Source organism: Penicillium waksmanii (genome assembly GCF_028829765.1).
Source record: "Penicillium waksmanii strain IBT 27052 chromosome Unknown utg000008l:1.0-5622682.0:1.0-5626561.0, whole genome shotgun sequence".
Lineage (NCBI taxonomy): Eukaryota > Fungi > Ascomycota > Eurotiomycetes > Eurotiales > Aspergillaceae > Penicillium > Penicillium waksmanii.
Window position 1 is genome coordinate 494092 of NW_026643254.1, and position 14212 is coordinate 508303.

The 14212-nt window shown below is 49.8% G+C and overlaps 3 protein-coding genes across 3 annotated transcripts; 1 reads left to right on the top strand and 2 right to left on the bottom strand.

Annotated features, from left to right (window-relative positions):
- Positions 1 to 466: 466 nt before the first annotated feature.
- On the bottom strand, positions 467 to 1333 carry N7481_008571 (alpha/beta hydrolase family protein; the record flags this gene model as incomplete). Its single annotated transcript, XM_057267790.1, has 1 exon — positions 467 to 1333. One exon carries the CDS (start codon positions 1331 to 1333, stop codon positions 467 to 469), a length of 867 nt encoding a protein of 288 aa, XP_057118467.1.
- Positions 1334 to 2985: 1652 nt separating this feature from the next.
- N7481_008572 (uncharacterized protein) lies at positions 2986 to 3776 on the top strand (the record flags this gene model as incomplete). The annotated part of the gene is made up of 2 exons (XM_057267791.1): positions 2986 to 3215; positions 3272 to 3776. The coding sequence occupies 2 exons, from the start codon at positions 2986 to 2988 to the stop codon at positions 3774 to 3776; spliced, it is 735 nt and encodes a 244-aa protein (XP_057118468.1).
- A 5293-nt stretch (positions 3777 to 9069) lies between these two features.
- N7481_008573 (uncharacterized protein) lies at positions 9070 to 9507 on the bottom strand (the record flags this gene model as incomplete). The annotated part of the gene is made up of 1 exon (XM_057267792.1): positions 9070 to 9507. The coding sequence occupies one exon, from the start codon at positions 9505 to 9507 to the stop codon at positions 9070 to 9072; it is 438 nt and encodes a 145-aa protein (XP_057118469.1).
- Positions 9508 to 14212: the final 4705 nt, after the last annotated feature.

The following is a 14212-nucleotide window of genomic DNA, read 5'->3' on the forward strand; positions in this document are numbered from 1 at the left end:
GCCAGACTTCTGGACCGCCTTTGTATCTAGAGTCGACTGTAGCTTTCTTTAATATTGACTATACATCCGAAAGACACGCTACTCATCCACAGATACGTGAGACCCTCACATTAAATATTAATCAATCATTCAACCGAAGGCCTGTGTGCAGGTGGGCCACTCACGGCACTAATTGGTCATATATCCAATCTGTTGTCCCAAGTATTTTCTCATTTACTGCGCGCAAAGACCGATATCTCCGAATACTCCGAGATTGTCTCTTGAAGCGGACACTGCGAGGTTTGGCCAAGCCCAAAGCCTAAGAAGGCAGCGACGTTTCGGTGAACAATTTCAAATCCCTTGGCTCCGTCTAAAGTTCCAACCATCATTTGAATGGCCGGTATCTGCTCAACAGGCAGACGCAGGAGCTTCAATAGAAACGGCAAGTCGGAGAATGCGTAGTGTTGAATCTTGGCGACTTCCAGCTCTAATTTCCACCCTGCAGATTTGACCAAAACTCTTTCCACGTTGAGTCTGTCCTCTGGGTCTTGTTTTCATGTCCGAATAGGAGGAATGGTCCCTGAAGGCCTTTTTGAACCACCGGTCCGAACATTGACCCGTCCAGGTTTGCACCTGCAACAATCCGACGGTCCAGATGCATGGCTGCGGCGGTAGCTGCACCCCCGACTGAGTGACCATACATCGCAACGTGCCGAGTTCTCAATCCCGCAGCCCCTGTTCCAGGGAGTAGGGCTGCGACGCCAGCCTTTGTGCCCAGCTGATCCAGCACGAACCTCACATCCTGAGCTCTGGTTTCGACATCTAGTGGAACCTGCGCGTCACTGATGTTTGCTGCAGTCACGATGCTTCCGTCTGGGAACTCCAGAAACTCGGTATCATAGGGATGGTCAAGAGACACCACGATGTACCCGGCGCTGGCCACAGCCTGCGCAATGGCATTGTAGAACAGGCGTGTCGTGCCGAGAGCAGGCGAGAAGATCACCACCGGAAAATGGAGGTGATGGCCTCGTGGCGGCTCTGGGCATGCCTGGAAAGAGATGGATTGAAGCGAACCGTTGGGAAGTCCGTATGCGCCGTATAGTTCAGAGTAGTATTCGGCTGTTGCGGGGGGCAGGTAGTCTTTCTTCTTGAGAGCGACTTTGCAGTGGGTGGGAGCAAATATTGAAGTCATGACTACACGCGGACCGTGCTTGGGATCAAAGGGATCGACTCTGGTCTTTTCGACCATTTTGGCCGTGTGGTAAAACACATCGTATTGTCCGAGTGGGTTGGGGATCACCACTGCAGAGACAGACATGGCCACAATGGGCAGAAGGCGAAGAATCTGAAACATTCTCAATCACCAAAATATACAGCCCAGGAGAAAAGTAGGATTAGAGTAAAGTCTTTGAAATCTTGCTGATGTAGATAATGAGATTCAAGCACAATAGTCAGAGGACCGCCCCGACCTTTATACATCAGTAAAGCACCCGTAGCAACTCACGAATACAAATTTCTCTCTGCCAACGTAAATGAGGTTCCCAAAATGGAAAGGATAGAGCGTTAGTTGATCAGATTTAAGTCAGTCACCAAGAACTATCCAGAATTGCTGAAGCAATGTGCATCGGTGCGTCGCGATATTACTTTCTAATTGGGGTTAGTGCCATCTACCAAATTGCAGCCTGATGTTGGAGTAGGGCCCGCTGGAATATATCCATTTTCATGGTAGCGGTCATCGGGGACAAACTGACAACTTGAAGGAGTGGTCAAATACCACTAGGACCCTTCGGGATAGGCTTATTCATCGTTCACCCAATTTCCTTCTAGTATGGTGTCATAACACGCCATAGTTCGAATATAGAGACCCCTGAGATCATTCAACCGATCTCAACACCTGCAATCAATCATCTGGTTCTATTGGACATGTTCAGTACTAGTCAGTACCTCAATTCCTCATCCTGTCACAAACAAGTAATGTTCAAGTAATGTCGATCCTTGTCTCGCGACATTAGTTCCCAATTGGGCTAGCGCCATTCGTGTCGCGACATTGATTCTTAATTGGGCTAGCGCCATCAGCCACGTCGCAGGCTGCTGCCGGACCAGGTCTCGCTCGAATATGTCCATTTTCATCGTAGTGGTCATCGGGAATATACGCTTGAAGTGTTTGTTAGAGAATTCTCCAAGGTCATGTCCACATCTGCAACGTTGCAGGGGAGAATGGTCGGCCCGCTGGACAAGCGAAGGCGGATGACGCGCTGCCTCAGCTGTGCGAAACGACGCATCAAGGTCTGAATTGTGAAGCATAAATTATATGGGATCCGAGCAGCTAATATTTAGTAGTGTGAAGGGGGATTTCCATGTGCTCGTTGCGTTCGACAAAACACGATGTGCATTGCCCAGGAGCAATCGGGCCACGGTATGACTGTGTTTGTCAACCAAACCCAGCAAGATGATTTTGGTGGCGCCCACCGAAGTTCTGATCAAAAGGGCATGACTATTAAAAATAAACATACCTCAGGGATTCACCCACTCGATTTTATCGGGAAGGATAAGGGTACCCGCCTTTTTGATTATTTTGTTTCTTTTATTCAGCAGAACATGTTCACGATGGGCTTCTCATCGATAGTTCCGGACTTGCTTCCTCTAATTTCGACTTCCCCGCTCCTGTATCATGCAGTGATTGCGGTTGGTGCTTTAGATGCGAACCGACATACCGGTGGACGAGCATTACAGGGAGAGAGACCCCCCCTATGTGGATGCCATGACCTCTTACCATAAGTCAATTGGTATTTTGCGGTGCTGTGTCGGGAGAAGTAATGTGATGCAAAGAGAGGACGTTCTCTGGGCCACATTTTTCCTAGGGCTGTTTGAGGTATGCTTTTTATCAGAAAGGGTATCCTCTATCGGGTGCATTAAATCGGGGTTGACTGACATCGATACACCTAGTTGCTTTCAGACGATTCGGGCCAAGGCTGGGTTAAGCACATGCTCTATGGAACATCAAAAATGCTCCAGCTTGCAGGACCAAGTGATTGCATGTCATCGGCCAGAAGAATATTCTACGACCTGTTTCGTATTCTCGAAGCCAGTCGAGCATTACTCTTCGATGAAGAAACAATCCTTTCTCAGGAATGCTGGCTTCGACTCCAAAACAGCTTGTCGAGAAATGCCACTCGCTGGGAGCCCTTGGAAGAGATTATAACGCTCATGATTCAGGCATCCGCCTTCACCCTACGGTAAGTCAGCAATAACAAATGAGCGACTTCTTCTATTTTAACAATTCGAATGACAGAGCCGGTGCTATAATTGATAAGATTCCTGAAGAAGAACGTTTCACGGATCCATCAGTTGCTCTGATTGCGGCTGAGGGTCTCGATGTCCAAGGAAATATCTATAACTGGTACACGAAGACGCTGCTGCAGCTGGTCCAGGGTGGTCCTAATGAATATTCAAAATTAGCTTTGCTATATTATCACGCGCTACTAATCTTCCTTTCTGGCAACTATGACTATTTCACCTACTGGGACAATATCCCAGCCCCGGTGTTATCCCCTGCTGAAGTTTCTGAACACCTGAGTTCGATCCTGTATCTCTCGGGAGAGGTGTTGCGCCACTCCAAGATCCCAGGAGTGATGCTATTTTTCCCAGTAACTGTTGCAGGAGCTCGAGCCCGGACGGTCGATCAACAATTCGAAATTCTGAATCTGCTCAACCTAGTCTTCTGCAAAGGGTTTGTGGTCGCAAACAAGATACGGGATGGTCTGCTGGAACGGTGGGCCGAGAAGGATCGAGAATAGACGATACATCTAGCTACATGAAATAATTCGCCTCAATCTGATACTCACGAGCAATATGACCCTTGAAGGTCTTATATGTACCTACATAGTTAGGCACAAGTTGCTTGTTCATTTACGGGAAAGCTGCCATCTAATAATAGATAACAATGTTGAGGTGCAACGTACCACATTATGCACACAGCACTACCTATGTTGTACAGCATACCGATCCCTTGCAAAATGGGCTGCATATGCAGCTTACATGTCGAATACTATGCAGTGCAGACGTCATAGCATCTGTTGCCCATTATGATCCATTTCCCCTGGATTTACTTGTATCCCCTATCCTATCTGTCAGATATACCTAGTTCCCTCTGATTCTATAGTTCCAATTGATTGGGGGTCTTGCACTGCCCTTTCGGTTACACCTCGTTTCTCACTTCGTCAAGGAACACTTTGGCACCCATGTGGTGGTGCATAGATTATGCGGCGATCCTATAGTTGTTTCTGGGAGTGGGCTTCCACCTCTTCCTCCGTTTCTGTTTCTCGGGTGAATGCATTGAGTATTGCTCCAGATTTCCGCTCCGTTCTTATAGAGAGGTTATCAGCCCTTTGCTCTACTTATAAGCACCCTTTCTGCACTTCAATTTGATGAAATTTAATGGTTGGATGGTATTGACGGAAAACCTGTCCCACTGGCTACGCCTCCACGAGTTCCCTTTAGCTGGTTTATTCGGTGGTCACATTTTAGAGAATAAAGCAAAGTAAATCGTAATAGAACAAAAGAATTACCCGGAGCTTCAATTTATCAACACACACACACACACACACACAATTCATTAACGCCTGGCGGCTAAGCCGAAAGGGCAACTATCACTGATCCACCAATACATGTCATGGTACATGCCGTATCTCCCTAGAGCCCTTACATGGGTCTTTTCTGTATATGTCATCTCAGCTGTCAATATCGTAGCGGGTCCTCGTGGGTTAGTATTTTGTTAGTAGATTGGCTTGAAGGAACTTCTTCAAGTTTTCAACATGCTATCCTCGGCAGTTGAAGCGCGCCTACCGTCTCGGTCACGAGGTGGTTGATGGGAGTTAGTTTGGGGGAAAGGGTTCATTTGTGTTGGTCGACATGGTCAAGTGGCGTCCAGTCGGCCCGTGAGACAGAAACGATGGAATTTTGTTTAATTGACGTACCAAATGTGGAGTCCTAGTGACAAGGGTCCTAAAGAATAAAGCTCATCATCTAATCTGTTCGTGGCGGTCTTTCTCGGCACTATTTAGCCTCACAATTGGTATTAGAATTCAAACAGTTCATTTGGCAAAGTGAGTAGCTCGGCACTAGTATCTGCTACATACTACTTGCCTGAGAATACTCGTTGCATTTCCGATTCTGTTTCTCCAGTTCAGCTCCCAGGTCTACCTGAAATTCCAGCGGAGGTTAATGACGAAAAACCCCGGATCGAGGCAGGACAATGCAGGCAGAGTGGACTGCGGTGACATCATGAAGTGCTGAGTGTAGGGAAGGGGTTCCAAGCGGGGCCACATGGACAGTCGGAAGCGGGCAGCTTGCGCTGCAGAGCAGGCTTGGGAGATTATGTTGAGCATCTGCTCGCGAACCCGAGACAGATTTCCCATCGCTGTCTCGATTCGTGGCAGGAAAAAGAGGTGCTCACCGATCAACTCATCGCTGAGCGAGTCAAATTTTGAAAGACGAAATTCCACCCAGTAGATTTCCTCTGATAGCAAGCAGGCGGAAAAGCACACGAAAAATATCCTCCGCCTTGGTAGACGGAGACAGAGGATCTGGGCCTGTCCACGGAAAGCTTTGCTGGCTTTCGTGATTCGGATAAAATACACAGTCGACCAAAGATAGCCCGTAAAGACCAGAGGAGGGGACATCTGATAAATTTATAGAAGCCTGCCTCGCATGGCTGCGGTCGGTAGCAAGGCAGGGGGGGTACAGCGGGTACGTTGGAAGACTCTTGCCAGGCTGCGTGGATGTCGATATCGGAAATACAGTCTATATGACGGTAAGTATGAGTTTATGGGTGGTGTGAACTGTACTTTACGAACTAATTTGGGCCAAATCATTCATTTCCTCGGACGTCGGTAGTTCTAGGAGTTGGAGAGAACAGAACTGGTTCATTGGTGTTAGGTCGACGAACTTGTGGGCTGGAAATGGAGCGAACAATAGGCCAATTTAATCTTCTTATCAAAGCCAGACATTGTATTAATCAAAGGTCGATTGATACATCAAAATGATCTTACTGTAGAAAAGTATGGATAGTCACAAGCTAAACGGGAATTAACTCTTGGCTGCATCGACGTCTCACCAGTCATCCCCGTTGATCGTAACGGATGATCATCCAGCACCCTCCCCTTCATGCACATTCACCAATGTTAGTTGATGCTTCAAGGACAATACATATGGTCAGGATTCCGATCACACGTCCGTAACACTGAGATGACTCCGTCCTGAACAGTGTGAGCTGCCCGCCAACGGTCCCACAGTACCAGCGCCTGCTCATTACAACGCTGCAGGAGAAGACCATTTTCAGCTTCTAGTTCCTCGTTTGACAGCCCAAGTTGGCGTCGCTCGTTCTCGAGTCGGATTCTCCCGGCAGATTTGACAACATAACATTGCCAAAGACACAGGAACAAGTCGAGCAGGTCGAGAGCTGGCTTCGCGACAGATGAGCCCAGGCGTAGGATCTGCTTGACCTCCGTCGTCAAACGGCCGGCAGTGCCAGTGGTATTCTATTACCCATTAATTAGGCTCTAACTTTCTTACTAGAAGACCCTAACCTTGCACTCAATACTTGCAGCCCCCAGAGGTTCTCGGAACAGGTCATGCAGGTCGGCGGTAGCGTCATCCCCCGGGTATTTGGAGAATCGACGCTGCCTTTTTGTAGGTCGCTCGGTCGATAGAGGAAGATCTGGTGAGTTCATTGCGTTCACGAAGTGAGTTGCATGGGCTGGATGAGGGGTATCGGCAGGGGTTTTTATATGCTACCATAAGGGAAGGCATGTGAAGCCCGACAAAGTTTGGACTCCCGCAAGTACTAGACTCTTGCCTGGAATGGCGTTATATTTCGATGCATGTTTCAATTAAGGTGCATTTGACGTGTCGCATAGATCAGAATCAAAAGCAGGGTGGCTCAAAAAATCGAAGCGGATAGAACAATTCCGTGGCAATAGTTGGCCCCTGGTGCTCGTCAAGCTATCAACGCCACCGCTTTATGTAGGTTGGCTTTCTTCTCAATGCATCAAGTTGTTGGCCTTTCATCATCCCACCTTTGTGTATCCTCCATTATCCACGCATCGTCACTGGTTCAGATATCTGTTGGCCCTTCAAAGCATCATGCTGGATTATTCTACAATTCTTCTGTTGACATTTGAGCAAGACACCAAGTCTCCATTTTGATGATGAGGCTGTACCTGCCTCGCGACGGCTGCTGAGATCATTGACCCGCTTCTGGATCGCCTCATGAATTGGACCCTCCTCGGCAAAATGAAGCGATGTCCACAAATTGGCATGCCGCAACCTCCGGTTCTGCTGAAGCATGTCAACAACCAGCAGATGTCTCCCCTTTACTGCAAGCAACAAAGGATCCTCGAACCACCGATTCTGATAATTGAGATCAACTTGGGGATGGCGTAGTAAAACCCGCACCATCTCCGAGTTGCCTGTCCGGGCGGCGATACACAGGGCGGTGTCTTGGGCGGCGACGGTGCTCTGGTTAATTGCCAGAGACTCGCCCTGTCGCACCAAGAGCCTTACCGCTTCCAAGTGGCCGTTTTCCGCCGCTCGACAAAGGGGAGAATCCGCCAAGTCTGTCGCATTGATCTCTACGCCTCCCTTGCTCAAGAGCATCGCCATCGTATGAGTGTTGCCGTTCGCGGCCGCCGCGGAAACGGAGAGACGCCTGCCACACAGAGATTGAGGTCGATGCCAGGTATCTCGAGAAGCCATCGCAGAGCGACTGTGTCACTCCTTGCGACCGAGTGGTGCAGAGAAGTAGAAAGCGATTGGGTCTGACTGCGACCACCCACAAAGTTGACATCAATGTCTTTTGCAGCCAATAGTTTCTCGGTTATGTCGTCGCGCGAGGAGAATGTCGACAACCAGAGCGGCGTGTTGCCGTCTTTGTCTCGACAGTTGATGCTGGCACACGGGTGGCTCAGCAGCAAATCCACCACTTCCAGGCGTCGACATCGAACGGCGAGGTGGAGTGGAGTAGTCCCCGTTGTGGTCCTGAGCATTCGGGGCCAGATGCTTCTGCGTCAGAAGGAGCTTGACCGCGTCTGCAGATCCATGGGCGACGGCGGTGGAGCGGTTGTTCACTGTCATCGGTCGTCTGATAGCCGGCGGATGGCCTGTAGAAAGAGAGCGAGGGCTCGACTTCTTGTGAGCCTACAAAGAACCACTTCATGGACGACTGGCCGATGCGCCATGCCCATGCGCCAGGTGACTTGCCGAAGTCATCCACAGTCGAACGATCACTGCCGCTGGAGAGGAGTAGTTGCACGAGCCCTATTTTGCCCCACCACACCGCGAGGTGGGGTGCCGTCTGCCCTCGTTTGTGGGGGAGATCCACGATGAAGTTTGGGACTTTTAATAGGCTCCGTAGTGTAGAACAAGTTTCACAGGTGATGGCGTACCACAGCGCACTTTCTTGTTCCTGGTTCTGGAGATTGATTTTCAGTGCCGGGCTTTGCATTAGGAGCTGCAATACTTCATAAGCAGAGGACTCGAGAGCCTCATCGTAGGGGTTCCTCTCTCGGAAGAATGCATTACGTTGCCGTGCCTTGCAGTAAATCCTCGGTTTATTGGAGATCTATTGTGGTCGGTGGCTAGTTTTAGTGCATAATTCATAAAATTACATGGAAAGACATGGCAGATTGTAGCACAACGCTTCAGCTAGAGCTTGACTTTCGCTATGTAGATCGCATGAAATGGATGTCTCGACATGGAGGCCTCAGAAATGCTTCTCGTTGCTGAAATTGACATAATTTTTGTGCAAATTTCATTAAACTGTTATCCACATGCTTCACGAAAACATTAGTCGTTGCTGTTGTGCCTTTCTTCCTATTCATCGAGACATCGTCGCCGCGAAATCAAGCTGGCTTCAAAAGAAAACATCCGGTAACGTATGCTGTGAAGGCGTCGTTCGAATTGCAAATGTCTGAAACCCCGCTTTCGTTAAAGCTGCCTATTTGGTGAGAGTGAGTGATTGAGTTTGCTGCGCGACACAGGCGGTTGTCCACGATTCGTTTTAAATGTTTCAGATTTTCTAGGGATCTGAGATCATTTTACCACATTGTCCGTTGTCTTCCCAGCAGGCTTTTCTTCGTTAAACCCAGATTGAGCCCAATTTTTCTCCGAGTAGATAGGTGCTTGTTTGGAAGGAATGGCGGGATCGAATCCCCAAAGGTCCGGTGTGTTGCAGTCTTTCTCTTCAGTTTGGCAATGAAAAGCGCTATCAGGACGGTAGAACTCCGGGTTGAGTCTCATTGGTAAGTCACGGGATTCCGGTTCCTCGGGATATAAGCTTGTGGACGAATGCCACGCGATATCCTGCTTTTGACGTCTTGAATGATTTCCCGTTTCTTGGTGCGGCTTGTATCTTTTGTCCGTCAATGGAGTAACAGTATCAAAGCCAAAGTAATTGTTTTCATGCTCTTGCTCACGCCACCGCTCCACCACTTGACGCGTTCGGGAGTCGTCTCTTTTAGGTCGATCCATAATATATGTGAAGCTGAATGAAAGGAACGCCCTTTTTGTTTTTCCAACAAAAGGCTGCAATCGTGAACGCAGACACATGTAAGTGTGACAGCAAAAATGTTTGAAACTTGGAAAGTACGTAGCGGCTGATTGGTCGGAGCTTTCAACCACGGGAGGGTTACTCGCACGAAGATCCGGTTTTCGTTCCGGCCTTAGTGCTATCTCATAGCCCCACCCCGCTTAGGAACAAATACTCGCAACGGGATTATTTGTATGCACCCTTAGCTCACGTAATTAGAACCATCTATAGCTAATGGCAGTTCATAATATCCGAATGGGTCATTTCAAAGATTCTCGATTGGTGCAGACGTGGCCGTCTTGCTCAGTGTTCCTCTTCAGATGCTGCTTACCCAATATGCACGCCGGGCGGCGTTGCCTGCAGTTGCTCCTGCGTCAGCGGTCGGTACGGAGTGCCGGTCTGCCGGAGGCACCCTCAAGTCACCCCAGATCAGATGTCCCATCCGAGCGTGCCACAACGCTCCGAAGGCCTGGTCCGCTCCTGTACCCGCATCTGCTTCGAGTATCCCTTCACCACCGAGTTCAGAGGTTGACGCTGTACATTCTACGTCACTTGACTCTCGAGGGTCGTCGACATCCATGGCCACCGCCTGCGGTTCCAGGGAATCTGCATGGTTATGGGTCGCCGGCGCCCTCGCCAGTTGGACTCGCTCTCGGGATCTCTTGCTCACATGGCACCGCAGGATCAGTAGATCCTCCTCCGCATGGTAAGCAGTCCCCACCGTCCGTCCTCGGCGTTGCACAAAGACATTCTGCGGGTGTGCCACCACCGAGTAGCGGTCTCGCAATAATCTCGGCACGCTGATCAGGTTCATCCCGATGCGTGGTGCGAAGTACACATTCTTCAGCACCAGGGGTTGGTTGAACTTCCCCGGAGCGTGAGCTTCACCGTTCCCATGCCCTCAGCTTCCACTGGATCGCCCGCCGTGTCCAACATCTCGCGATGGGGTCGCAAACTGCTGAAGCAGTTCCGATCTCAGCAGATGTGGCTGGTGGCGGCTGAGTCCAAGATCCACCGGAGTGACGGTGCGTGGGTATAAAGGGTCGTCACCCTCGCCCTCACGATATTGGTCCGCGGTCTCTTGGAAGTCGGCGGGCCCTGCCGACCTTCCATCTGGATTGATGGTATATTTCGTAAATTGCTTCTTGGTGAGCCGGAAGCACTCCGTTCTGCCTTCAGGGCATGGTCCCTGGGCGGTTGTTGCTCGCGTTGCTTCTTCCAGCATTCCGCAACTACGTGGCCGCGTTTCTTGCAGTAATTGCATTTCTTGGTGTTTTTCTGCACCGTGTTGATGGAAGGGTTGCTCATTCCGTTGGGGACTCTCTGCGGGAACATCGCAGCGTCCTTCCGCTGCACCGTCTGCTCGGCATTCGCCAGACGGTTGCCAATAGTCGCCGGGTTGACGGGATCTTTATCATTTTGGATCGCATCCACGATCAGGATGTATTCTGGTCCGATCTGCGTGAGCAGAATCGCAATATGGGCTTTGTCGCCGATCGATCCAGGGGCGATCGCATTCAATCGGTGCACTAGCATCCGTACACGATCGACAAATTCGCGGGCACTGCCGCAGCGCTCGCCGGTGGTTTCACGAAGCTGGGCGAACAGCTCGCAGAACGTGGCGAGTTCCATCCGCCGGTACCGTTCTTCGAGCTCATTCCAGAGGTCGCGAGACGTCTCGAGTCCCGCGACATGGATGCTGATCTGGGGGGATAGGTACCGGAAGATGGTGTGGTAGGCTTCGGCTTCGCGGCGCGACCATTCACGGTGGCGCTCGAACGCCTGGGCCTCCACTTCGAGGCGCGCCTCAATGGCTCGGGATCTCGCCACAAGACGGTATGGAATTGAATATATGTAACTCTGAACTTCGAAATAATGACTGGATCCTCTAAGTATATCCGTCTACGTGCAAGTAGTTGTGCTCCACTTCCTGAAAACGAACTTACAGCCTCGTCAAAGCCTACCGTGGCCTAATTGCCGCTCCCATCGTTAGGCTGCCCTCGTGGCGCGCGGCTGCGATACCATTGTGACGCCTCGGCGAAGTCATGGACCGTCTTCGCTATCGAGATGGTGTGTGGTTTACCTTTCTCTCCTTGTTTTGAGCCTCCCAGCAGACTCAACACGCTACTGAACGCGTCCCCAGCTCTTCAACTTAGTTCCCTTCGTAACTCCTTCAATATTGGGCCGTCCACCAGTACATGAGTGAATTTTTCTTTTGCGCACCGCACACGCACTGATCATCTTCGCGGAAGCCGAAGAGCCTGGCGTAAGTGGATAACCAATTGTGGCCCGTGTGTAGTTGTGCCAACAAAATGTTCGTGTTGTGATATGAGGCCGGTGCAGATCAGGAACAAAGCCGCAGCATCAGAAATTATTCCAGGTGTCTATAAGAAGAACCAAGTTGGTTTCCAATCAACTTGGTCTTCTCGTTGTATATATGACCTCATGTATTCCCTCTGAAATAAGCAATCAATTCATACCTCTGAACTACAACATGATCGGCTCGTGGCCGCATTTGGGAGGAAATAGTCATCTTCATCATAGCGACCTGACAAGACAAGGTTAGTTGGCCTCCAAGCTATTTTAATGATGACAGCGTACTTGCGAGCTTCTTTATCAAGTAGGCCATGGTGGCAGCTTTGAATCGCCACCTGCATTGGGACACGGCCAAAGCAATTTGCCGTTGGATATACTCGATCTAGCATCAATTGTCAGCAGCTGTTGCAAGATGGGTGTTCACAACTTACCTTACTCACGGCCTAGATGAGATTCCCAATAACAGCCACAATACACTATTCCGATCGAACTCGTGGGAACGGCCGAACCAGGGCTGTGTTTCACTGCCGATATCAGCATGATTTCCGGTGAATGAGGGTGCTACAGACTTGCCGTCAATATAGTCTGGCATCAGGATGGACAAATCAGAGACGAGGTAGCAGGCTTTAGCTCGCTCACACGTGTACGAGGGCCCGGAATCACTCCGTACCGCGGGGAATGAATGTGGGCTATATTTGCCAATGCATAGCTGTTTCGTCTTTGCTGTTCGTGTGACAGGTAATCCTTGAACCGTGTCAGGACAAAGTACCGCTGAAGGATAGATTCATGGTATTTGGTCTAGGGTAAACTAGTAACTGACCTGAAACGACTGCTCTCGCGGCGAGAGATCTGGGGTAGATCCAGTGCTGCAGCCTGGCTTGTCGCTTGCTCAGCTACAACCAAGGCTTGGCAGCGCTGGCCCTCAGCTCGTGGTCGGTAATTTGATGCATCGTTGGATGATTCTGCTTTTATAAAGACCGTGGTATTTCTCGGTGGTCGTCGATGCTAGGCTTCTCTTTGTTGTCGTCGGATGCTGCGATGGCTCGCTCGGTCTAGCGTGGAACCGGCTCATGGCTGCCGACGAGGCTTCGGATAGGACGTGGAGCAAGAGGTTCATAGCCGTCGGAACACGGCAAGTTCCTAATACGATGACAATTAACCTTCGATCGGACAGGGCAATGCTGAAGAGATGAAAACACTTTTGGAGTGTTACCGTATGGCTAACCGGACGGCATCAAGCCTTCCTGGATTGGACCCGCTAAATACGCCAGGCGAAGTGGCCGTTTCAACAAAGTCTTTAGAAACAACGAAGGCGCAAGCATACTGGGAGCCAGTAGCTTGGCCCATCAGGCTGGTGCATCTGGCTAAGTTTCAAGGACGGTGGGGCTATATAGCTCGGTCATGTCGAGTGCAATATTGACATTTGCCCTATGACGAGAAAGAGACATCAGCGATATTTTCCGAAGAACGGAGAGCCACAAATATATAGCGTTTGTTTTGAGATTGAAAATCCAGTACCGGGCGTTGGGAATAGGCAGTGGCAACGCATGGGGCAACTTACAAGACATGGGCTGGCTCAAGGTAAAACAATCGGCTTCCTATACAGAGAGTGGTCAGCACAGGCTAAATACTCTCGAAACTTACTTCGCTAGCTACTGCTGCGCACGGCATTCGAGTTTGGTCGAGCCGGTTTGGTAGTGGATGATTTCGATCTATGATAAACCATCAGTAGGTAGCTTATGGGGCTCTTAATTACTCACTGTCTTCGCAACCTGGATTTATTATCGAGACCATTCCAGTTCCTTTGATTGAATTCCTAGAGGAACAGAGACGGAGCTGATATTAAACATCTTCCACGTTAGCATGGTCTCGAATTATTGGGAAACTAAACTTACCTGCCGTTTACAGATTTCAGTGGCGAGCATAGACGGAATAGGGCGATAAAACAGGTCAGTTAGATCACAAGTACATCACAGTTCGGGGTCGGGTTAGTCCATACTGGAGAAGAGCAGCTAGCGAGGTCGAGAAATGTTCGATATTATTTGCTCCATCATGACAAGAGAATGCTTGAGAATGACTGTTCCGCTGGCGAGGGATTATATTTATAGCATTGCAGCCTGTCATTTTGCTTGCGTTGACGCAATGATCATTGTGAATTGTGAGGGCACAAACACAGACGATCCTCTAACTCTAAATGGTTCAACAGTTCCACATTGATGCTAGGCTGTATTCGGAGGCATTGCGGCTTCTTCTTGATGATTGAGTATATGAAAAACCCTTCCTCACTGTTGGTACTGTTTCAACACTCCCGGCGGTCCGCAGAAAAGCGCC